Raw genomic sequence first — 27,351 nt, forward strand, 5'->3', positions numbered from 1 at the left:
GTTTATGCTTCAGAATTATTGATATTTGTACAATACATTTACGGCTTAATGTTGTCAATAATGCAAAAACTGGAAAGCAAAATGTGAAAAACTTTTTCAGTTTAATAAACAGCGGCAATAAAACAAACATGAGTCTCAAAGGTAAAAGGAGACATGATATGCAAGTTAATCTGATTGTGGCAAATTAATCAAAGCCTTATATTGTGGTTATCAAAAAAGAATTTGCAATAAAAAATACATAAAACCTTCACAACTGAATATATGCTATGTAACAAAGCAAGTTTTCCAGTTAGCTTAAAATAAACTTTAAATGAAGCCAAGACTTGTAACTAGAGAAATCTTGATGATTTTGTATTGAACCTGATGATATTATTGTGATTTTTTTTAAAATAGAGAAATGGGAGGGAGGATGGGAATATACCAAATAAAAGACGCTATTAAAATGTAATGTTCAGAATAAGGGGGTTAGTTAGGGTTTTAATATAAAGGTTAAGGGGTTAATGCATTTAATGGAGTTAGTTAGCATTAAAGGTGCGTACACACACACAATGATGTAGGTAATGAACGATTTTCGTTGAACGATTTTCGTTCAGTTTTTCCCTTGAAAAAGTGAACGAAAATCGTTTTACAAAGTAGTTGGTTTTACTTTACATAATAAACGATTTTCTGTGTGTTGAAAGAAAAATGTTGCAACTTTTATTGAAAATCGTTCAATTGGCCAGTCTGACTGAACTACAAACTACAATCGACAAACATGAATGCGCATGAACGATAACCGTTCATCGTTTATCATTTTACACTGAACGACGTCGTTATAGTTAAATCGTTCAAAAAATCGTGGTGTGTCTACCCACCTTAAGGAGCTCTTTCAAAGACAAGAGGATAAGGAATGATTATAACGGGGTTAAATATGTTGAATGTGGTTGTTATAATGCAGCTGAAGAAGTTAATACTTTTTGAGAAGTGGTAATTAATGATTAGGGTAAGATATTGTGTTGTGGCAACAAAAATACTTTCATATATGCAGATATCTAGGATGGTCTCTGAATTTTAGGGCGATTACTAGAATACTCTCTGTATTGTATGGTCGTATTTAGGATGCACTCTCTATTGTATGGAGGCCGGAGGGCAATACAATTCTCCCTGTATTATATGGCTAGTTTTTATTTTAATATATGGAGGTAGCTAGGATGCTCTCTGTATTGTATGGAAGTCAATGGATGCTTTCTGAATTATATAACAGTCACTAGGATGGTCTCTGCATTGAATGGTGGTAATTAGATGCTTTATGTTCTGTATGGCGCTCACTAATATGCTCTGCATTGTATGGTGGATACTAAAATATTCTTTGTATTGTATGGCAGTCACTAGTATGCTCTATGTATTGTATGTAAAAAGCCTGCCAATGTTGTTCTCCATCTAACATTTTGTATTGTATTGTATTGCCCTTATCTACCACCAATGTGACTAGACATAATAATGTACTAACCCTTTTAACTTTTGTGTTGGCCTCACCTAAAGTTGATTTGATCTTGCCTTCATGAGACCACTTTCAGAATTTTTTCCAGGGCCACTTTAAGTATTCAATCTTCCACTGTATGTAGTGTTCTGCCCCTGAGCCCTACCGTCATAAATCCATTCACATTCCTTTTTATATTAAACATATTGAATACTTTGTTGTTTTCTGCGAATTACGCAGTCCTTTAAATACGTGGATGACTATATACAGTGATGTTTGTACATGCCATTTGATAATTATCTTCATTCCTCAGTTCGAATAAAACAATGTAATCTCCCTAAAAAAATGGAAAAAAAAGGAATTAACATCTAACACAATAATATTTTTATAAACATATTACAGTAGCAAATTAAGAAAAATAAACTAATATCCTCCCCCCAAAAAAACTTTACTGAGGAACAATAATACTGTACATCACAAGACTATGCCTCACACACTGCATTTACTAATAGTTTGGACAAAAAAAACGTTAGAATAATATTGAATATCTAAGCTTCTGTGTTTCCAACAATATAAACATTTTGGAGACAAGATTTAAAACTTAAGGAATGCAAAATGTTACAGCATTACTAAAATAAATAAGCGACCACTTAATGATACCAAGATACAGAGGCTGATTCTGAGCTGCACGTTGCTGCGATCGCTTTTGCATCTTTTGTCATAATCGCATCTGTGACTTTATGGTAATGCTAGTAAAAGCCCGTCCACTGGTGTACATTGTGCTTCTAACTGTGCGAGGACTGAGACATCCACATTGAGAGTCTTTTAGATGCTGTAATACCGCTTTGTGCATCTTTAAATGCAACTATCTAGCTCTAGAGTAGGTGCAGATTTTTTATCTGATTTTTAATCTGAGTAAGGCCTCCAGTGTAAGAATCTAAGCATCTGAGTGTGCAACCACTCCCACGCAGAGGAGTAGCGTGGAACCATGGCGCCCAGAGAAAGTGAAATGTCATAGCGCCACCCCTCTTCCCCTTCACTCCCTGTACTAAACTGTGCCAGTGGGGTATGGTCAGCTTGCGGGGGAATATTAAAGGGAAGAGAAAACAGCAAACAATGGCAGTATCACGCTGGCCATTGAGGTGCCATTGGGGGAATAGAATGCCTTGGTGATGCACTATCTAACATTAAGGGGAGGCACCTTTGGTACTGCTTGATTTATGTATAGCACCTAGGATCTGACATTTGCTCCTTTGAATCATTGTTATTAGTCAATAAAGGAGATTGTATTATATATTCTGATCATTTAACTTAAATTGACGGAGTACATGTGCAAGAGCGAGATTCCAGAGGGTGCACAGCTTATTACTGCAATTACTGCCCCAAACAGCTTTCACTGGAGTTGGGACACCTATGAGAAGCTCCTTCTCAGCTATGTTCCTACTTGGCATATATACAAGCACCTACAGTATATTAATGTGAGTACAACTAACCATGTCATGTTCTGTCTACCACCATTAAAATAATGTCAGGAGTCCTAATATTTTTAAAAGAACCATTCAAATAATACTTTGTGGTCATGCATGGGAACACCATCGTTACTTTAAATAGCAAAGCAGTGAATTTTTCAATCTCATACCTTATAATTGAAGTTTTCATATAGTTTAAGACTTTACCTCAGATGTTTCACTTCTAAGTCCATCGAGGCACAATGAATGAATGAGGAGAGAAGGAGGGGGGAGATCAAAGACAAGAGGGGAGAGGAAAGTACCATCAGAGAGGGGAGGTGACAGAAGCCAATAAGAAAGGAGAGGAAAGGGGCAAAGAGCCAATCACAGGGTAGAGAGGAGAGGTAATGAAAGAAGTGAGTGTAATCAATAAAGAGGTGACAGATGTTTTCAGTGGGGAGGTAATCTGGGCAAGTTGAGGGAGCACGAAATGTAGAAACGGATCTTATGTGCGATATAGAGCAAACAAACTGAGATCAAACTAAGAGGTGGCAGACATACTGTGTAGCGCCCCATTAATTTCGGTACCCTGGATAGCACCCTCTGTCCTTCTGGTGCCCGGAGCTCATGCTCCACCAGAACCACCCTCACTACTTTCTTGCTTCCACGTCTGCAACACTCCCATAAAACGGGCCATCTCCATGCGTCTGATTGGCCACCTCCCTTCACCACCCAGTCACCACCCAAGAATTCCCAATACATTTTCAATACAGTTCTGTGTACAAGCATCTAAAGTCATTACTGTGGCTCTCTAAGAACACCATTGGAATGCATGTGTGGTGTGACTTTCACGCATGTGCAGTAAAAAATAAATCCTTTAACTGTGTCCATTCATCATCATGGCGTGCTACTAAGAATCAGGCAGACAGTTTGGAAGTCTTATACATCCAAACAATGATTATGGATTAGCTATAATTTTTTAAAGACAATTCTACCCAACTTTCTTCTTTTAAACACTTTGGGCCTGATTCAGAGGTGCACGCTAACGGCAAGCAATGTTGGAAGTGCTGTGCATGCGATTGAATCACAGTGCATGCAACACCATGGTTACTGCATGGAAACGCAGAATAAATTTGTACACAAGAGCTGTGGATTTCAGCGGGCATTCCTGGGAAGTAACAGGGGGTGGCCAGGCAGAATCGGGCGTGTAGCAGGCATGTCGTTGACTGTGGCTGCCTCAAAAGACGCAATAATACTGGCACAAGATGCACCTGCATAGGGTAGGTTCAAGCTTCGATGGAGCATCGATGGTGAGACTAAAGACGCACAGAGATGTATTAGCAATGCTGCCCTGTGCATCTCAGTCGTAAGAACATCAGTCATGGCATTAGCATAAAGACGAATGAAGACCTTTATCTTTTAAATTCTACTGGACTAAATAAAAGTTGCAAACGTTTGGAGACACAGAACATTTTTTTTTTTATTTGGGTGTAGATGCTTCTATGTTTCAGCAATTCACATACTGTAGGACCAGGTGCTCTAAACTAAGGACCATTAAGTAAGAGCCTTTAGGGAAAGCTTAGATAACTAAGTAAGAGACATTAAAAAATGTAAATGGTAAGAAGCTGTGTAGTATGCAAATTAGCTATCCTAAGTAAATGCTGTTACTTAGCAACTGTACACATACTCAGAACTGATTCATTAAGTAGTATTCTGGCTTTAATTAAGCATTTAGTTCTGCAGCATATGTAGAACTGTTTAAGTAACAGTAGTGTGTAGCTCTGAATGGGAAGAGCTGTGATGAGTCAGGGTGGCAGTGAGATCAGTATATAAGGGTTGTGATGGCAGAAATCTCATGTCTTTTGGGCACCTTAAAAATGCTTCTAAATCACATTCTGATATGAAAAATACAAAAGTGCTCTATATCATTGACCCCACTCAGAGGGGACTGATGTGTGTTCTACTCTCTATTAACTTTTCCTTCTCAGAGGTGATTAATCAGTTCCTCTGAGCAGGATGTCACATACTGAGTGCTGTGAATATGTGGGGGAGGTCTAATGACAAGAGATGTATGGGCTCTCCGAGCGGCCATTCAGGCGATTCGTACTGAAAAGTAGCACAAAACTATGTCTATCAAAGTGCTTCTCAACTTCAGTCCTCAGAGAACCCTATCAGTGCATGTTTTTCACTTCTCTTTACTGGAGTGCAGGTGTACTCATTACTGACTGACTACATTTTAAAAGAATACAAGTGATACTAATTATGTAACTTGTGATTTTCTGATTATTATTTGCCATGTTTGTACATGGCAAATAATAACTGACCATTTTTGTGTCGACCATTTTCATGTTGAACTTTTGACCCTATTGACCTTTTGTACCTGTCGATCTTTTTACATGTCTAACTTTAGTGTGTCTGACTTTTGTCCCTGTCTAACTATTGACTGTCTAACATCTGGTGTCTATTTAGACATTGCTTTGATCCACCCAGATACTTCAGTCACTGCTGCATTCACTGCCATCTTCATGTGCTAGACCATGACCTTAAACATAGAAATTGGGAGCATGGAATTCATGATGATATGTGTGTACTATCTGATGGTGGTAAGCAGGGGAGTAGCGAGAGTGGTTCCAGTGGAGCATGAGCTCCGGGCGCCAAAGTGGACAGAAGGCGCCATCCAGGATTCCGGAATTCGTAGGGCGCTGCACAGTGTGACGGCCGCCTGTTAGTTTTATCTCGGTTTGTTTGCTCTATATCCTAAATAAGTTACGGATCTGAGATCTGTTTCTACATTTCATGCTCATTCAAGCTGCCCAGATTACCTCCCCTCCGGCCCTCCCTCCTCCGTGATCATCTTCTGTCACCTCCCCTTTCCTGTCAGATTGCTTACATTCACTTCTCACCTCTTTAATTCCAACCCTTCTCTATTCTGTGATTGGCTCTTTGCCCCGTCCACTCCTTTCTTATTGGCTTCTGTCACCACCTCTCTTCTTTTCTTATTGGCTTCTGTCACCTAGCCTTTCTGATCGGCACTTTCCTCTCCCCTCTCCTCTTTGATCCCCTCTCTCCTTCTCTCCTCATTCATTCATTGTGCTTCAATTGACTTAAAAGTGACACATCTGAGGTAAAGTCCTAAACTTCAATTATAAGGTATTAGATTAAACAAAGTCACTGCTTTGCTATTTAAAGTAATGGTGGTGTTCCCAGGCATGACCACACAGTGTTATTTGAAAGGTCTTTTAAAACACATTAGGAGACCTGAAATAATAATGGTGGTAGACAGAACAAGATTAGTAGTACTCACATTAATATAGGTGCAATGTATATTTGTGTAATAGGAGTATAGCTAAGTAGGGAGCTTCCCATAGGTGTCCCCACTCCAGTGAAAGCTCCTTGGTGCAGTAATAAGCTGTGCACCCTGTGGAATCTCACTCTAGCACATATATTTTCTCAATTTAAGTAAAATGATCAGAATATATAATACAATCTCCTCTATTGACTAATAACAATGATTTTAATGAGATAAAAGTCAGATCCTAGGTGCTATACATACATAAGCAGTGCCAAAAGGAGCTACCCATTATTGTCAGATCACTGAAGCATTCTATTCCCCTAATGGTACCCCAATGCCAAGTGTCATACTGCCACTGTTTGCTCTTTTTCTCTTCACTTCATTATTCCCCCGAAGGCTGGCCATACCCCACTGGCACAGTCCAGTACAGGGAGGGGGGGGGGGGTGGTATAACGTGCACTTTCTCCGGGCGCCATGGTTCCACGCTACTCCTCTGGTGGTAAGCAAAGTAAATAGTATACACCAACAGAATTTCCAAATGCACTAAATAGTAGAGATGAGCGGGTTCGGTTCCCTGAGAACCAAATCCACCCGAACATCGGGGATCCAAGTCAGATCCGAGGTGGCTTGGGTTTACCTGCCTGGCTTGGATCTGAAAACGAGGCAAACCGTCATCATCCTGCTGTCAGATTCTCGCGGGTTTTGGATTCTATAAAAGGTCCCGTGATCGCCGCCATTTTTCATTCCGGCTGTGGAGCATGCACAGGGAGGGAGATGGGATCTGTTGCTGACACTGACCATAGGGGCTGGCTGGCTACTGTTGTTATTATAGAGGCTGGATGGCTACTGTTGTCCATATAGGGGCTGCCTGGCTACTGTTGTCCATATAGGGGTTGGCTGGCTACTTTTGTCCATATAGGGGCTGGCTACTGTTGTCCATATAGGGGCTGGCTGGCTACTGTTGTCTATATAGGGGCTGGCTGGCTACTGTTGTCAATATAGGGGCTGGCTGGCTACTGTTGTCAATATAGGGGCTGGCTTGCTACTGTTGTCCATATAGGGGCTGGCTGTTGTGCTGTGTTGTCCAGGGGGAGCTATGTCCTTCAGGAGTGCTCATCTTTGCCAACCCCCAGGTGTGAAAAAAATATATATATTTTTTGTGTGCGTGTTAGCCACACCTGTCACTGTCAGCGGTGTAGCTGCACAGGGGTGCTGTGCTGCTGTCTGTCAAGGGCTGCTGCCCCCCCAAAATTAAAAAAGTAAATACCAACAATTTTTTTTTGTGCGTGTTAACCACACTTGTCACTGTCATTGGCGTAACTGTGCAGGGGTGCTGTGCTACTGTCTGTCAAGGGCTGCTGCCCAAAAAAAATAAAAAAGTCAAAACCAACAATTTTTTTGTGTGCGTGTCAGCCACACCTGTCACTGTCATCGGCATAGCTGCGCAGGGGTGCTGTGCTGCTGTCTGTCAAGGGCTGCTGCCCACAAAAAAAAAATTTTTTGTGTGTGGTTGTGTGCGTAGTGAGTAATGAGGTGGAGGACAGTCACATGACCAGAGAGCAAGATCCACATACCAGTCTTGTAGTTGCTGGCAGCAGTCATGAAGACAATGCAAGGCCGTTAATGTCATCTATGAAGGCCGATGTACCAGGGCTTAAGTCAGGCCAAAAAGTCAGGCTAAAAACATCAACTTTTACCCTGTTAAAGCAAAAAAAAATTAAAGCTAAGTCAGCTTTAGAGAAACCAAAAATTGGCAATATGCCATTCACTACACAGAGTGGCAAGGAAAGGATAAGGCCTTGGCCTTTATTATTTATGACTGGTTCTGTTCTAGTGATGATAATTTAAGCCCCTCTGCTTGTAGGAGAGGTACAAAAAAAATAAAAATTGTTAAGACGAGTAAGACACCAGAACCAACTGTGTGCTCTGAAAAATCACAAATCCTAGAGGAGAGTCCAAGTGTGTTCGCTGTTGCCATGTGTGAGCCTGACCTTTCTAGTAATATTGTACTTGAAGAGGATCCTCCTTCCACCATTTGTGAGCCTTCTGACGTAGAAATTGAGGATGCTTCTGTGGAATTGCACGAGGAGGATGAGAAGGATATTTATCTAGTTGGCGATAACAACAAGGACGATGAGGATATTGATGGCGAGGATGTTTGTGTAAAAACTGTAAATCAGGCAACAGTTGTTGCCCATGGTGGGAAAAATCCCATTGTTGCCATGCCTGGATAAAAGAACCAAAAAATCCACATCTCATGTGTGGAATCATTTCCACTCAAATCCGGACAACCTTTTCCAAGCCATTTGTAACCATTGCCAAGTAACAGGGAGTAGAGGTAAGGACCGTAACCATCTTGGAACCTCCTCCCTGTTACGTCACTTGCAGCGTATTCATCAAATTGAAAAAGGTATTTCAAATTCAGAAACTTTGGGGACAAAATAATGAACAATCAGTCCAGTGTTACCTAGCTGCTCCCTTCTATCTGGATCCAAGCGCCTGCAATCTCCACCACCAACACCTGCATCATCATCAACATCCTCAATCATGATCAGAAGTAGTCCTGCATCCAATTTCAAAAGCATGACAGACTCCTCTCCTATCCGCGATTCCTCAGAAGGATCATTGAGTGCTACGGCTGTTGCTGCTGCTGGGGGTGGATCTTCATCCCAGAAGGGGACCAAGAAGTCTACTACTAGTAGTAAGTTAAAAAAACAATTGACTATTAAACAGTCCTTTGATAGAGGAAGTAAGTATAACAGCTGTCACCCAGTTTCACAGCGGATCACTGATGCCATGGCGGCTGTACTAGTATTAGATGGTGAAATAATAGAAAATGAGGATGATAGTGTGAAGGAAGAGCAAAAGGAGGATGAGGGGGAAATTTGTGTCCTATTTGACGCTAATGAGGATGTTGATGATGAGGATGTTTGCGTAACACAGCCACCAGTGGCAGCAGTTCTTGCTCATGATAAAAAGAAAGCCAGATAAGCCACGTCTTGGGTGTGGAATTATTTTAATTTAAACTCTGACAACAGTTGTGAAGGCATCTGTTCCATTTGTAAAACCAAAGTTAGCACAGGAAGGGACGTTAACCATCTAGGCACCTCCTCCCTCTTACGTCATTTGCAGCGAGTTCATGCAATTTGTTTAACAAAATAATAATAATGTGTAAATTAATAACAAGCAGTTCAGTATCAGCTACCAGCAATTTGGACAAGAACATGCAATTTCCACCACCAACACCCTCATCATCAACCTCCTCCTTAATAATTGAAGGTAGTCCTTCCAAAAAATATTTTGTGGGTGCCCAAACAAACCAAAGAGTTCAGCCACGAAAGTGTCAGTCCTAGTGGCTAAAGTGCTTCATTTGTTAAACTGTGCATGTCCTTTTTAATATCCCATATAAGAGTGGGTGGGAGGGACAATTCCATCTTGCATCTTTTTTCTTTACATTTTGCCCAATTTGGGGCATTGCCGACTGACATTATTATAGTTTATTAAACTGCCATCCTGTCTGCCACTGCTGTGTGGCAATGTTTCATAGATGTTCTATAGTTTTATAAACTGCCGTGCATTTGTGCTGCTGCTCTATTGCTTACTTTAGCCAGCTAGCTCGCTGCAGCCTTTGGCCTATATTGGTGAAAAATAGTGAAATCAATATTGTGAGTTGTGAGGTGGTTACAAATGCATGGAAATGCCTGAAAACGATTGTTATTAAGGTTAATAATACTATAGAAACAAAAACAGCCCCAAATTATGTGGTTTTAGCTGTTTATATAATTTGGGGGAAAAAATACAGATCCAAAACCAAAACCAAAAAACAAACCACCAAGGAAAAAAATCTAAAACCAGATTCAGATCCAAAACCAGGGGAGATCCAGATCCAAAACCAAAACACAGGGGTCAGTGCACATCTCTACTAAATAGCTCAGGACTTAACCAGTGTTATGGTTTATTGGGCAGCTGTGTGTCTGTACAGCCATACTCACAGTTACACACACTCTTTATCTGGATGGTGCAAAGCTTGAGTGGAACATAATAGTTACCAGTCGGTGATGTATGTGGGTAGCGTTGCATTACGTATATATATGGTAGTGGTATACTCTAAAAGCAGGTATCTCTGGGGATATTGCATGGTGTCTCAGGAGCTAAGTGTAACAAAGTCTGTGTTCCACTCTTACACAGTGACAAGATGGTGCCGCACATATACAGAAGACCAACTGGTGGCCATCTTGGTAAAGTTCAGGTGCTTCCTTAAAGGAGCATCGTGGAGATAGCGCAGCAGCACAGTCCATATTTCAAAAGTTCACACAATTGAATTTGCTCTGTCGAGCTGCAATTTTGTGAATTACCTTCAAGGTTGTATGTATCTTACTATTAAACCAATATGTAACAACCAAGCACCATGAGTGTGTATGACTCTTGATGTGGGAGGAGTTGTGAGTTCTACAATAGAAGTTTGGGGCTGCATATTGAGGTGAAGTCGGAGAATATTGAACATCACTGCCAAATCCAGAGATTACTTGAGTCAAGAATATGAAATGACCAGGAGTGCTGAGAGAGTCAGTGATACTGCAGGAGTCACAGAAAGGGGCATATTTATCAAAGGATATTAGGATATAAAATAAGGTGATGACTTTTGCAAACACTTTACTTTTACACTGTTATGATCTCCTGATAAATCACACAGTAGGATCAGTCCCATGAGACCAGGAATAGCAACAGTCGTGTTGGCATACAGTTAAGGATCCAGAATAAAATTTACGTGATTCAGAATTCAAGATTAAAGCAATAATGCTGTGGATTATATGAAGCGATGGCATCAACTCAAAAGGAAGTCCTTGTCTATGGCTGGCCTAGTGGCCTAGTTGCAGCCTTGTGGGCTGGTAAGTACTTGGCTGGTTGCAGCCTAGTGGGCTGACATGAACTAGGCTGGTTGCAGCCTTGTGGGGTGATTTGAACTTGGCAAATTGCAGCCTTGTGGGCTGGTAAGAATTTGGCTGGTTGTAGCCTTGTGGGCCGATATGAACTCGACTGGTTGCAGCCTTGTGGGCTGATATGAACTTGGCAAATTGCAGCCTTGTGGGTTGCTATGAACTTGGCAAGTTGCAACCTGGTGGGTTGATATGAGCTTGGCTGGTTGCAACCTTGTGGGCTGAAGTGCAGCAGAGACTGCTCTGATGCTATTAGCAAAAAGTCCACACAGACGCTGAGATGCGGCAAAGACAGATATGGTGTTATAAGCAAGTTGTCCACACAGAAGCTGAGATGCGGCAAAGACCGCTATGGTGTTACAAGTTGTGCACACAGACACCGATGTGCAGCAAAGACTGCTACGGTGTTATAAGCAGGTTGTCCACAGAGACATTGAAATGCAGCAGAGATAGCTGAGATACACACTGGACTCGAAGGGCTGGAACTAGGGATGAGCGGGTTCGGATTTCTGAAATCCGAACCCCCCCCAGACCCCACGATCCGAGTGGTATCCGAGTCAGGCTCGACTTTTCCTGCCTGACTCGGATCTGAAATCGAGGCAAAACGTCATCATCCCGCCTTCCGGATCTCGCGGGTTTTGGATTCTATAAAAGGTGCCCGCATCGGTGCCATTTCTCACTCCAGCTGTGGACAGTGAAGAGGGAGGGTGGGAGCTAGGGCTGGCTGGACTGTGTTGTGCTGCTGTTGTCCATACAAGCTGTGACCACTCAGTCCAAAGGGGCTGACTGGGCTGTGTTGTGCTGCTGTTGTCCATAGGGGCTGGCTGGGCTGTGTTGTGCTGCTGTCATAGGGGCTTGCTGGGCTGTGTTGTGCAGTCAGTTGTCCATAGGGGCTGTGTCCACTCCAAAGTCTATAGGGGCTGGCTGCACTGTGTTATGCAGTGTCTCATAAAGGCTGTAGTCCTAGAGGGGTGCTGTAGTGTTGTCCAGATGGTGATCTGTGCAGCAGAGGTGCTCCCCCAAAGTGCACTCCAAATTTTTTTTTTTCTGTGTTTGTGAATTGTGTGGGCAGTAGCTGCACGTGCATCAACAAAGTAGCGCCAAGCGTGCGCCTGTGTCATAAGTAAAGGGCCAGCTGGCTTGACCGTTAAAGGGTGCTGTAACCCCCAAAGTGCACTCCAAACAAAATAAAAAAATATTTTCTGTGTTTGTGAGTTGTGTGCAGTGTGGCGGCACGTACATCAACAAAGGAGCAGCACCAAGAGTGCGCCTGTGTCATAAGTAAAGGGCCCGGCTGACTTGTCCGTTAAAGGGTGCTGTAACCCCCAAAGTGCACTCCAAAAAAAATTTTTTGTTTGTGTTTGTGAATTGTGTGCGCAGTAGCCGCACGTGCATCAACAAAGTAGCGCCAAGCGTGCGCCTGTGTCATAAGTAAAGGGCCGGCTAGCTCGTCTGTTAAAGGGTGGTGTAACACCCAAAGTGCACTCCAAACAAAATAAAAAAATATTTTCTGTGTTTGTGAATTGTGTGCACTGTGGCTGCACGTGCATCAACAAAGGAGCAGCGCCAAGCGTGCGCCTGTGTCCCATAAGTCTGTTAAAGGGTGGTATAACCTTCAAAGTGCACTCCACAAAAAATAAACAATTCTTTTTTTTCTGTGTTTGTGTGTGAAATGTATGCGCAGTAGCCACACGTGCATCAAAACAGCAGCAGCGCCAAGCATGCGCCTGTGTCATAAGTCAAGGGCCAGTTTGGACATCTGGTCCGGACTGAAGGACGTGCCAACAATTTCTGACATGTCTACTGTCACTGCATATGATACTGTCACCACTGACAGAATGGTGGAGGATTACATTGGTGATAGCATCCAAGTAGGGATGTCAGACAGTCCATACCTGTACTGGCAGGAAAAAGAGGCAATTTGGAGGCCCCTGTACAACTGGCTCTATTTAACCTGAGTTGCCCCCCCTCCAGTGTGTACTCCGAAAGAGTGTTTAGTGCAGCCGGGAACCTTGTCAGCGAAAGGCATAGGAGGTTGCTTCCACAAAATATGGAGAAGATGATGTTCATAAAAATGAATTATCAACTCTTCCAGGGAGACCAGCCTCCAGAACGTACAGAGGGACCTGTGGTGGTGGATTCCAGTGGGGATAAATTAATACTCTGTGAGGATGAGGATGTACACAACACTGAAGAGGGTGAAGAATCAGTGGATGAGGAGGATGAGGACGTCATCTTGCCTCCGTAGAGCCAGTTTGTGCAGGGACAGATTAATTGCCAGCTTGTTTTGTGGGGGCCCAAATGAACCAATCATTTCAGCCACAGTCGTGTGGCAGACCCTGGCGCTGAAATGATTGGCTTGTTAAAGTGTGCATGTCTTGTTTATACAACATAAGGGAGGGTGGGAGGGCCCAAGGACAATTCCATCTTGCACCTCTTTTCTTTGCATTATGTACTGTTTGGGGCCTAGTTTTTCAAACTGCCATCCTGTCTGCCACTGCAATGTCACTCCTAGATGGGCCACGTGTTTGTGCCGCTCACTCGTGTCACTTAGCATAGTCATCCAGCTACCTCGGTGCAACCTTTTGGACATAAAAACACTATTGTGAGGTGTGAGGTGTTCAGAATAGACTGGAAATGAGTGGAAAGTAATGTTACTGAGGTTAATAATAGCATAGGAGCCGAAAAACCCACAAATTATGTAATTTAAAAAAAAAAAAAAATACAGATCCAAAGCACAAAACCCAGAACCCAAAACACGGAAGGGTAGTTTTGGCAAAACCAATCCAGATCCAAAACACGAAGAAAAATCCAGATCCAAAACCAGAACCCAAAAACGAAAAGTGCCCGGTGCACACCCCTAGCTGGAACACACAGGAGCATGAATTCACTCACAGGAAACCAGAAGTTACATCCCCAGCCGGGTCTGCCCGGGTGTCAGACGGCTGCTGTCCTACTGCCCGGCTGGGAGGGAAGGCAGCTTTCTTGGTGCAACCACGGAGGCCCCTTGCCGGTTATTGCTGCAGCCTTGGATGCTCGTAGCCCCCCGCCAGGTCTGCCTGGCTGTCAGACAGCTGCTGTCCTTCTGTCTGGCTGGGAGGGAAGGCAGCTGCTGAGTCGTCATCACCACCCCCTAACATCGTGGGTGTCCAATCCTTCCCCCACCGCCAAATACACCGGCCGCTGCCGCATCCTCTACCCCCGACACACTGTTACTGCAGTGTCTCAGAGCTCTCTGTTCCAGGGCTCTGCAGAGCAGACACAGCAGGGAGGGATCTTAATAGATCCCTCTGTTGTGGCTGGATGGTATTACTTCATAGGCTGCCGTGTAAACAGCAGCCTGTGAAGACTATCGGGGGCTGTACGCCACCTCAGAGTGAAGTTCAGATTCTCAGTCAAGTTCCGAAAAAAAGCTTTTTCGGAACTTGATGAATTTCATAATTATTGAGGCACAATTGTAACCAGGAGATATCTGTGATATCTCCTGCGTTACATGATTGATGAATGGGGCTGACAATTTATACAAAATTAGGTGAAAATTTAATTTTTCACCTGCTTTTGTATAAATTAAGTGCTGATGAATAGGCCCCATTACCTGATATATATCTAAGTACCACATGGGAGCATGGGTGCTTGGGGGCCTATTAATCATCAATTAATTTTTACAAAAGCAGGTAAAAAAGAAAATTTTCACCTGCAATTGTAAAAATTAAATTATTGGGCCATTCATCAATCAGATAAAGCAGGAGATATCACAGATATATCTCCTACTTACCCTCCTTTTGCAGAATGGCCGCTATCCCCATACACTAGTATGGGGATAGAATTAATCAAGCTCCGAAAATACAATATTTTCGGAGCTTGACTGCGGGAGCATTCGCCATCTTCAGATGGTGTATACTCCCACTTGTGGATCACAACCTGCTCCTTCCCTATGGAAAGTAGGTCCCCGATAATTAACATCATGAATAGGCACCTTGGTGATAGAGATACCCACAAGGCTTTTAGATTTCATTTATCCGTACATTAATTGTAGATGGGACCATGTAAGTGATGATCAAAATCCGATGACATGTACGATATGATTATAAAAATTGTAAAATGTTCATTAGGAGAATGCAGTGGCGGATTTTACCTAGGGAAAATACCCAGGAAAATCTGCAGCTAATTATTATTATTACTGCAGGAGATGGTCCCGAACTCTGAATAGGGCGGAGTGCACTACTAGTGGTTTACCAATGGAAGCTGTTAGTGCTAAACAAATGCCGGACTGGCAGTCAGAAACACCTCCCCCCGGGACTGCCAGTCTGGCGTGCGAGTAGCAGAAAGAGCCCACATTGCTAATTCACCATTGCTTCTAGGCGCTGCAGACTATGCGAGTATGATTTGAAATGCAACGGATTGCTAACTGCAGTCCGGGCAACGCCCTCATTGGAAAAAGGTGGGAGCCGTCACCAGGACAAAGGCAAGATTCTGTAAATAAAAGACTGTATATTAATAGATCTTGATTGTTTATTTATCAGACTAAAGAAGCGCACCCACTAGACAATATGCTCCCTGAGCGATATCGTCTAGTGTGTCCCTGGCAGGGGGTGCTCAATGTCGTTCATGACATTGAGCACACCCGCTGAACAATATCATTAACGATATCATTTAGCGCCAGGCTCTCTCCCCCATTCCATAACATGCAGCAACCTGACGACATCGTCAGGTTGGCCTGCATGTTAACCCGATGAACGATAATGACAAACGACCCGAGGTAACGCGCGTCGTAGTTATCGTTCATCGTTTTTGTGTTCAAAATGGACGATAAAGTGGATGATTGAATGATAACGATATCGTTATCATTTAGTCGTCCACTTTAATCGCCCAGTGTGTACGCACCTTAATATGACCCGATGTTCATTGTTTACAACTAAAACACTTGCTTCACTTGCAAACCTTGCATCTCAATCGACACCTGTTTGTTAACTTATACCCCATGATATTAAGGAGGGACATGAGTCTACAACTGGGTGGTTGGCCCCAGGGAACTACAAGATAGAAATTAAGTCTAAAATATCATAACCTAACCAATCATCGAAGGGGCTTCGGTATATCTGACTGGCTCTTTTTTACCTCACATGGAAGTCTTTAATACATTTGGTACTGTTATAGAGCTACACTTAAAACATATATTTATCTTGCAACTGCTTAATATTACATTTGAAGACAGTCTCTACTTAAGTATGTCTAGTACAAAGAGATGCTTTCCGCTCTTATAGATTTTGAGCAAAGTTCTCATTATCTTCAATTCTTTGTCTGCTGTCTGCGTACTTTGGACTTCTATATGTAACCCCCCTTTTTACCACTAAAGGGTCACCAGGTTACTAACACCTCTATTACTCCTAATGTACCCACCCTTAACCTCTCTCTAAGTGGTGTACCATTATTTTATCAGTGCCTCCACCCAAGTATTGGTTGTCGGTATAGGTCTACTTGGGAAAACCCATAGAATATATATAGGACTTGCCTATGTAAGCCCAAGGATACACTCAAGTATTAATATTACTCCCTATAGTGTAGTGTGTAGAAGGGGCATGTTAGTTGAAAACAATATTATAACACAAAGACATCTGTTCCTTATACTTTTTGGATGCTTGCATCACACCTCCAGGTAAGTAAACACAATTACATATAGATATAACATTCTTTATATTGACGAAATTCCAAGTAAATAAGAACATACATTCATCTCATTATATGACATAACAGTGTACTGTGTTGTATATTGACATACATATGTTTATCTGAACAATGCAGTAACATCATGCATAAATAATAACAATATATCAATATAGATTTCCTCCTAAATACTAAGTTCTGAAAGTCCGGTTGCAGTTCCTGTGGATCTCTGCTATCAGAAGCCAAAACTGAATAGTTACTTTACTGTGTGATCAAATGTCAATATACCAGTTTTCAGCTTTGTCTGAATAAGTGCAGTAAACTGTTCTCTCCCCCACCTCTTTAGTCAGTCTGGTATTAATGAGAGAGTATTAGAGATATAGTACATGAGGCTAGTAACTGCAGGTAACACGGCCTGCTATTTGTGTGACTGCACAGCTTTTTCTGCATCCTGTAAGGGCACAAGTTATGGTTACTCACAGCCGATGACTGGTGCTTTCCAGGGAGATAGACAGCTTTATGACCACGTCAGCGTTTAGTGCCTGCCCCGGCAGGACACTAGTCTGCTTCACTGACAGGGGCTGTGTGCACACAGGCTCTCCAGCTGCTTGTGCAGGGATGACTGCTGATAGCCTCACCCCATCAGCTGCAGTGTCTCCCTCTCCCCCGGCTCTGTCATAGCCTGCCACCAAGCAGGCAGCCCTCCTGTCACTGGACAGTAGCCAGAACTTCCGGAGCTGCCTCCCCGCTGATGTGGCGGCTGACGCCGGGACTTCCTGCGTGGCTCCTAGCCACTTCCACTCATGCTGCCTAGTCCACGTCCCACAACGCTGCCTCTCTGGCATCATCAGGTAGGCAGGGTGGGTGCCACTGTTCCACCTTCTTCCCCAGCTCCGGCTGGGCTCCATCTCTGGCTCTGCCCCCCTGCGCCCGGCAGCATATAGCCGCTCACTGGCTGCCCGGGTCACAGGAGGGCAGGCACTGGAGGGAGGAATCAGCAGACTGCCTCTCAACTGCTGCTAACCACTGTTATATCTCCTCCCTCTCACCGGATCCTATTTTCCTGACAGGAACCAATTCACTCCCATCTATATTACTCCACCCCCTTCAGCAACTATCACCAATGTCTGTGAAATGTATATCTGCAGCATGAAGCACCAAAGTCCACTGACATCATAGATATCTTACATGCACAGGGTACATACATTTCCACATATTTACTTATATTTATATCACATCACATCTATCCCTACAGTATATATAACATTTACCTCATAAATGGCATTTTTCTGTAAATAGATGAATGAAAATATATACCTGTTTCAATTGTATATATGAATTATCTCCGTAACCCTAACCAGGGTTACACACTCCCCCTGATAATCTGTGAATGATACATGGTTATCATCCAGATTATCACTCAAACTACCTCTATTGGCCACTGCCATTACTACCGGGGGATTCTTCCTCTCTCTATTTCCTGTCACATATGTGGCATCCTCTACTACCCTCTCATTCTGTTAGTGAGTCTCCTCACATTTCTAATTTTATTCTAGAGAAGCAGAACTCCATTCTGCTCCCCCTACCTTTCCCTTACACCTAAGGGTGGACCTCCTCATCTGGCCCCCCTTCTGTCTCCTCCTCAGGGTCAGCCCCCATGGCTCCCGGCTATAATCTTCTCCCCCGACTCACTGTGAAAGCACGGTTGCATCCATCTTTCACTATATTTATATACCGGTCTTGACTACTTCCCCGTATTCTCCTACTCTCTATGAGAGCATGGCTATTTCCATCTCTCAATATAAATACCGGTCACTCTACTCCTACTCTCCCATACCATGCTATAGCTGGTCCCCATAACTCCTCTATTACATTCCCTATCTCCCTGAGGATTAATCCCTCGTCCTCACCTGTAACCACAGAGGGTGCTCTGCTGGTACAGGATTGGACATCATCTACTCAAATTCTTCACCCTGCATCTTCATCCCTTATCTCTATAGGGTCTGTAAGATCCCCATATAATACTCAACTCCTCTCTGGAGCAACTCCATCCTCCTGCCTTCCCAGGCCCCCTTTCTCACAAATTGAGCCATATTGGCTAATAAGCTAAATCTGCACCTGCCCTGCACCTGAGTTTATTACTCACATCTCAGCAGTGCCTCCAAATGTAACCCCCCTTTTTACCACTAAAGGGTCACCAGGTTACTAACACCTCTATTACTCCTAATGTACCCACCCTTAACCTCTCTCTAAGTGGTGTACCATTATTTTATCAGTGCCTCCACCCAAGTATTGGTTGTCGGTATGGGTCTACTTGGGAAAACCCATAGAATATATATAGGACTTGCCTATGTAAGCCCAAGGATACACTCAAGTATTAATATTACTCCCTATAGTGTAGTGTGTAGAAGGGGCATGTTAGTTGAAAACAATATTATAACACAAAGACATCTGTTCCTTATACTTTTTGTATGCTTGCATCACACCTCCAGGTAAGTAAACACAATTACATATAGATATAACATTCTTTATATTGACGAAATTCCAAGTAAATAAGAACATACATTCATCTCATTATATGACATAACAGTGTACTGTGTTGTATATTGACATACATATGTTTATCTGAACAATGCAGTAACATCATGCATAAATAATAACAATATATCAATATAGATTTCCTCCTAAATACTAAGTTCTAAAAGTCCGGTTGCAGTTCCTGTGGATCTCTGCTATCAGAAGCCAAAACTGAATAATTACTTTACTGTGTGATCAAATGTCAATATACCAGTTTTCAGCTTTGTCTGAATAAGTGCAGTAAACTGTTCTCTCCCCCACCTCTTTAGTCAGTCTGGTATTAATGAGAGAGTATTAGAGATATAGTACATGAGGCTAGTAACTGCAGGTAACACGGCCTGCTATTTGTGTGACTGCACAGCTTTTTCTGCATCCTGTAAGGGCACAAGTTATGGTTACTCACAGCCGATGACTGCTGCTTTCCAGGGAGATAGACAGCTTTATGACCACGTCAGCGTTTAGTGCCTGCCCCGGCAGGACACTAGTCTGCTTCACTGACAGGGGCTGTGTGCACACAGGCTCTCCAGCTGCTTGTGCAGGGATGACTGCTGATAGCCTCACCCCATCAGCTGCAGTGTCTCCCTCTCCCCCGGCTCTGTCATAGCCTGCCACCAAGCAGGCAGCCCTCCTGTCACTGGACAGTAGCCAGAACTTACGGAGCTGCCTCCCCGCTGATGTGGCGGCTGACGCTGGGACTTCCTGCGTGGCTCCTAGCCACTTCCACTCATGCTGCCTAGTCCACGTCCCACAACGCTGCCTCTCTGGCATCATCAGGTAGGCAGGGTGGGTGCCACTGTTCCACCTTCTTCCCCAGCTCCGGCTGGGCTCCATCTCCGGCTCTGCCCCCCTGCGCCCGGCAGCATATAGCCGCTCACTGGCTGCCCGGGTCACAGGAGGGCAGGCACTGGAGGGAGGGATCAGCAGACTGCCTCTCAACTGCTGCTAACCACTGTTATATCTCCTCCCTCTCACCGGATCCTATTTTCCTGACAGGAACCAATTCACTCCCATCTATATTACTCCACCCCCTTCAGCAACTATCACCAATGTCTGTGAAATGTATATCTGCAGCATGAAGCACCAAAGTCCACTGACATCATAGATATCTTACATGCACAGGGTACATACATTTCCCCATATTTACTTATATTTTTATCATATCACATCTATCCCTACAGTATATATAACATTTACCTCATAAATGGCATTTTTCTGTAAATAGATGAATGAAAATATATACCTGTTTCAATTGTATATATGAATTATCTCCGTAACCCTAACCAGGGTTACATATAGATATGTCCACGAGCACGTATGCTCAAAACGCCAACCCCCTTCCTCACTGGCGCATCACAGACTTGTGACTCAGCTGTGCCAAGCATGCCACCAGAGACTTTTTCTCACAACATGCGTTTTAGTCGCATTGCTAATGTGACAAATGCATGGGTACACAGACTACTAGTGCTGGCATGTCATGTACTTTGGTGTTCAAATAAGCCACTAATCTGGGTAAAAAAAGAGGCAAAATACAGAGCTCCGATACAAGCGACCGTGCCATGCCTCGTGTCACATATTATTATGCTTAATCTGTAATTCTATACCAATTCCCTTGCAACAAAAGTACTAATCTACTGTGCCGAAGCTGGATAATTGGCTGAGACAGGATCGGTTTAAAATTAGATCGGGACAACGCCATTTTGTGAATGGCAATGAGACGCCATTTTGCGACTGGCCGCCCAGCGCCATTTTAGTGAAACTCGCCATTATAAGTATATAAGGCAATGCTATTATTTAGCATCGTGTGATTCCCACGCAATAGAAAGAAGTTAAAAGTCCTCACCATGTAAATACAGACAGTCATTAAAACATATAAAATGATTATCCCTGCAAAACACGTACCATGGTGTACTCCACAAAACACATAGTCACACAACGCTAACTAGCGTCTTTTCCCAATTCCCCAATACTTACACACTGCACACTTACATAAAAGGTTCCCTAGCATTAAAGTGTAATATCCAAGATTTATGCTGTAATTATTAATGTTGTGTAATAAAGGATATTTGATATCTAAGGTTTAGTACATGGTAAGCAGACCGTGTTTGGTGTTGTACAGATCCACTGTGTCTCCACAGATTTCCGGTATCATCGGTGAGAAGATCACAACATGCGTCTGCAAACTATGGACTATAGAGAGTTAAAACATTAAAATGTACTCTGTAATGTTAGCAGCTTAGATTAGCATGCAGCGGGAAAAAGGAGACAAACGGTTGTTAGAGGCTGTTTGTGTCCATTCGAATTGACCTATGAACTATCCTGTAACAGAAGCACCTTTAAGAAGAACCCATGGAATCATGTCAAACTTGTCTATTGTATTGCCTATCCCTGTAAGAGTATATATGTGCGCTCTCTGACCCCTGTCTTGAGTCTTCTTGCTTTGCTGTTGACAGAGGTTTCTTGACGGAGGTTTCTGATGCTGATGCCGGTATCTGGGCCCAGAGCGCGTGCGTATATAACAACTGTACCTTGGGTCTGTATGACTTATTTGCGCTAATTGTCTTTAGATCACAGCGTGTAACCATCTGTTTTTATATTGAATAATAACTTTTGGTGCTTTGGAACCACATTCAAAGTCTGAAAGCATTTATTTACTGTGCAACTCATTACGCTAAATAGCGACAATTTTAGAAGTTATATGCAGGATTTTAGAAGGTATAGACAGGATTGCATAGAAGTTTTAATTAGGTATTGATAACTGTGTCTGGTACACTGTGATTGATTTTGCATGTGGCTACAATCCAAACCAGATTTAAAATTTAGGAAAAAGTATAACTCACTAGTTCTGCAGAAGCATCTAAGTTGCTCCGAGCATCTTGCGCCATATGGCGCAAAAGCACTAAGAAAATGGGGACACATCTGTACTCTGGCAATGATTCAGAGCCGGACGCTCTGACAGAGCGCTCGCTCTGAATCAGGGTCGTCCCTGCTCCTTTTTAGAGCGGCCCCCTGGCCGCTCGCATAGCTGTGGGTGACCACCCACAGCTATAGCGAGCGGCCAAAATGATGGTCGCGATGGTCAAGACCATCGCGACCATCGGGCTTGCAATGAGACCCTGCGGTAGGGTCTCGCTGCCGCAAGCCCAGGAGTGCTTTTGGCTCTATCAGAGCCAAAAGCACTCCCACTGACATCACTAGTGATGTTAGTGGGGCCGGACCCAGACGGTAGGCGTTCCCATGGGAACGCCTCCGTCTGGGCAGCCATGCCCCGGCACGCCCACCAAAGGGGGCGTGCTGTCAATCACCATCGACAGCACACCCCCTTTGGTGCGAGACCCTTAACGAAGGCTTGGCCATCGTTATTCGGGTCTCACGCATGCGCACGACGGAGGCGCCTCCGTCGTGCGCATGCGCACTTGGGCACCATCAACCCGCTTGCGAGTGCTCACCGCTCGCGAGCGGGTCAGAATCAGGCCCTCTGGCCATACCCCAATACCAAAGTTCAGGCGTTTATGGAAGTTTTAAAATAACTTCCTTCAAATCTTCTCTTGAATTATAATACTACTAAAGCATATGGTATCCTTTATTTTTATTTAACAATCAACAATAACAAAGTTTAAACAGTATTTTAGTGATACACTGCATTTGTCACCTCTCAATAGCACAGAACTTGAAATTCCCAAAATAAACATATTCACAAGAAAAAGAACTTACTTTGGGTAAAACAGAAAATCCAAGTCTGACAATATGTTCATAAAATATTGATTCTGGAATGGAAATGAAAAGTAATATCAATTTATAATGACAGTAAAGTTGAGCTTCCTTCATACAGCTGTATTCCTTCAGCTCTTACCTTCACAACGACAGCTACGTTTGAATATTTTACATTTTATTGTTTTAACAAACCCAAATTAAAAAAAAAAAAAATCTGTGTGCTCCCACCACACAAATAAAATCAACCAGTTAAGGAATTGTGAAAAAAAAACAAGAAAATGAAAAAAAAAAAAACTTAGATCTGTTTTGGACATACCACCCAGGATGATAGAATTGTTGGTGTTATAGTGTTTTTGCTTGCTGGGGTATATTTAATAAAGTGCGGGTTTTTAAAAGTGGAGATGTTGCCCATAGCAGCCAATCAGATTCTACTTAACCTTTATCTAGTACCTTCTAGAAGATAATAGCTAGAATCTGATTGGTTGCTATGGGCAACATCTCCACTTTTAAAAACCCGCCCTTTAGTAAATTTAACCCTTAATGTTTATCGAGGTCCTTACCTGTATTCTATCGTTTATAATTCATCATTTTATGTTATTCATTTTTTTTAATGAAATCTCACGTGTATCTGTTGGCCTGCTGAGTCTGAATTAATAAAGTGTTTTGAAATCAATAATAAATAATAATGGAAGTTCAAAAATGTTTATAGTATACAATTTTTAAACATACTTTTGAAATAAAATGTGTTTTTGTAGGATATAGCTCATAGATTTATAAACAACATTTTTTTCTGTTACATATGGAAACACGTTCTAGTATTTCCCAATACTCTGTAAGTATAATATAAAGCTGTAATTGGCGTTCTCATATTTTGCACTGTAAAAAGACCAATTAAAAAAATTATTACATTTTTTATGTGGATTTTTTCTTAAAAAGTTAGTATCTAAAATGCATTTTACGTCTAAAAATATTACAATTCCGATGTGTGTAATAGTGTATTTTTTAATCTCCCTTTTTCAAATATTTCAGTTGTACCAGTAAAACATTTTTGGGGAAGGTTCTAAAATACTAAAAGATTTTAGTTAATACAATTGGTTAATCCATTTGTATTCTACTCATCCTTGACAGACCAATATGATGCTATGTTAAAGGCAATATAAAGGTGCAAAGTTTTATATATCAAGGGAGCCACAATTCAATATCAATGCCAATGGAGATATATGTAATATGGCAGAAATTGGAATTAAATATTGAATTGGTCTATGTTCAAGGATATTGCCATTGACTGGTAGAATACTGGATAATTAATAACACAGCATATGATCCAAAGCACATTGTTTTGCTGTTGTTAACTTTGTCCAATACTCCAGTAAATATGATGATTTCCATTACCAGTAGTACAAGTATGTATAAATAATCTTTGTTTTTTAACATTAGTAGGCATTTATAAGAAAATGTGATAACATGATGAATTCAGGGGGCTTCTTGCCTATTTGATTCCATAAATCCTTCATATTTTGTATTTGCTGTGGAGGCCCTGTCATTATATGGCATAAGGTCGCCATACACGGTGCGATCCACCGTGTAGGGCGACTGCCGATCCGTCGGCAGACGGATCGTGCTGTCACCGCCGGCAATCGTGCGGTCCCCACAGACCGCACGATATGCCAGCTTCCCCCTTCTTCATCTGAATGGGATCGTACATCGCATCCCAGATCAGATGGTTTTGCAGGAAGACCTGTGGATGCGATGTACGACCCCGTGGAAGCGCGCAGCACGATATCAGGTACTATATCGTGCCCATACACGGCACGATATAGCACCTATATCGTGCCAATCCGTCGGATCGGCACATATATCGTGCCGTGTATGGGGGTCTTTACTCATAAGGTGTGAAAAAGAAATCGCCTAAAGTGTCTTCTTGGGTGGTTCTATTTAAAGACATGTGAGCATTGCTGTCATACCAAAATCATCTAGTCCCATCTTCGGTCTTAGAGATACAAGTTTTGAAACAACTGGACATGATAATGGTGATCAGATACCACCTCATTCTTCCCTTCTTTATTCTGGTTGTAACCCTACCTGTATTTTATCGTTTATAATTCATAAGTTTATGTTATTAATTTATTTTCCTGAAATCTCACGTGTATCTGTTGGCCTGCTGGGTCTGAATTAATAAAGTGTTTTGAAATCAATAATAAATAATAAGGAGTAATCCACCATCAATGTGACTTTGTTCTTTTAAATGCTAACATTTGTCCTGAATAATTCCACTTAATTTTTCAAATAAACAATTGTTAATTACTTATGAAGTAAGACACAACATAAAACTGATTTGCTCCATGATTGCCCAGAACCTAATAATGCAGTCTCCAGATTAGGAGTTTAGACAAGGAGTCCGGCTTGGGTTGAATCACCTTATTTTGGATTCTCCTGCTGCCAATGCTAATTTGCTTCTTTCATGGATTGCCAGTGCCTTTAAATCTGACCCAATTTTTAGCTTTAGGGCATTACAGTGTTTACTACAATAATGGCTAACAATACTAAATAATACAAAAGGATGTATGGGTTTCTGAATTCAGGTAGGTTGGGGATTCAACAAACTGCTTCTAAACTCCACATCTTGCATTGAATATTAAGCTTTGTGTGTCAGACATTGGGAAATCCTTTTGACTTAAATTAGAGAGGATCATTTTGTATTGTTCTTCTAAATTAATATTTGCTAGTTATAAATATTTTTTAAGGTGATGGTCAGCTTATGTACAGGAAAATGTCAAAATAATTATAGTGTTGATTACCAATTTGATATTTCATCATATACAGACTTATTGTGACTATTATTTGCCTATTGTTTAAGTCAGGGATATTTTTCCTATCATTATTATGTTGTTTTAAATGAACTAGTAGTTACCACGAAACACATGGTAGTTACTGTACTATTAACACTCCTTTTACACTGACACTTCGACTCGGGTCAGAGCTTAGTGTAAAAGGGCCCAAAAAAATAAACCCAGGTCCAGTGACCTGGGAATCCAACCCTGAAAGCTTGCATGTCGGTTAAGGGGGAAGCTTTTTTGACAGAGAGAGCTGGGGGCTCGTTTCTCTCAGCCAATGGGCAAAATTTACTAAGAGGTGAGTTCTAAACCCCGGCGGTTTGGTGGCGGTTTGACGACGGGTTCTATTCTGTTCTAAACCCCGGGGGTTTGGTGGCGGTTTTGCCACGGTTTCTAAATGACAGCCCTGTTCTATTCTAAAATGTGTTTTGACTACGGGTGGGCGGCAGTTTTGCTATCTGCAGATTTACTAAGGCCAAAACCGCTGCAAAACTGCTGCAAAACTGCCATCAAAGTATAGTTTCTTTCATGTACATTTAATTTCCGGTTTAAGAAGAAAATCGGGTGTTCTTCACCCTCTTTGCTTTGGGACAGGACCGCTCCGATGCCTACATCTGATGCATCGGTTTGTACAACAAACTCTCTGTCAAAATCTGGGGTCATCAGAACTGGTTGGGTAGATGATGCTATTTTTAACTCCTGGATAGCCTTCTCTGTTTCAGGACCCCATTCCATCATGACTTTGTTTGCCTTTGGTAAGGTCAGTCAGTGGGACTGCAATGGTGGCAAAATTGGGTATAAACCTCCTATAATACCCAGTGATCCCTAAGAAGGCTCTCCCCTGCTTTTTAATCAGGGGTCATGGCCAGTTTGGATTGCCTCAATCTTATTGAGCTGTGGCTTTATCAAACCTCTGCCAATGGTGTACCCAAGATATTTTACTTCTTCCATCCCCAGACAACACTTTTTTGGGTTGGCTGTCAAACCTGCCTTATAGATGAAGTATAACACTACTTGTACTCTGGGCAAGTGAGACTGCAAATCAGGACTATGAATGACAACATCATCCAGATAAGCAGCAGCATACTGTCTATAGGGCCTTAGAATCCTATCCATCATTCTATGAAAGGTAGCAGGTGCCCCATGTAGCCCAAAGGGCAACATTTTGTATTGAAACAACCCCTCTGGTGCAGAAAAGGCAGTCTTTCCTTTGGCGTTCTCAGTTAATGGCACTTGCCAATACCCTATGGTTAAGTCAAGAGTAGTTAAATATCTGGCTGTCCCCAGCCTTTCAATTAGTTCATCCACCCTAGGCATAGGGTAGGCATCGAACTTTGACACACTGTTCAATTTCTGGAAGTCATTGCAGAATCGCACACTCCTGTCGGGTTTTGGAATGAGCACAATGGGACTTGACCACTCACTATGT

The 27,351-nt window shown here is 42.4% G+C and overlaps 1 protein-coding gene across 1 annotated transcript in view; it reads right to left on the reverse strand.

The window, feature by feature from the left end:
- Nucleotides 1-1,703: 1,703 nt before the first annotated feature.
- Nucleotides 1,704-27,351, reverse strand: part of LY86 (lymphocyte antigen 86) — an 87,967-nt gene continuing 62,319 nt past the window's right edge. The window contains exons 4-5 of the mRNA XM_088471782.1: nucleotides 23,089-23,141; nucleotides 1,704-1,796 (exon numbers count right to left, since the gene is read on the reverse strand). Of these exons, the coding sequence (XP_088327908.1) occupies nucleotides 1,704-1,796; nucleotides 23,089-23,141 (146 nt within the window). The remainder of the gene's footprint in view (nucleotides 1,797-23,088; nucleotides 23,142-27,351) is intronic.

The sequence above is a fragment of the Taudactylus pleione genome, unplaced genomic scaffold (assembly GCF_031769625.1).
Source record: "Taudactylus pleione unplaced genomic scaffold, aTauple2 ptg000116l, whole genome shotgun sequence".
Lineage (NCBI taxonomy): Eukaryota > Metazoa > Chordata > Amphibia > Anura > Myobatrachidae > Taudactylus > Taudactylus pleione.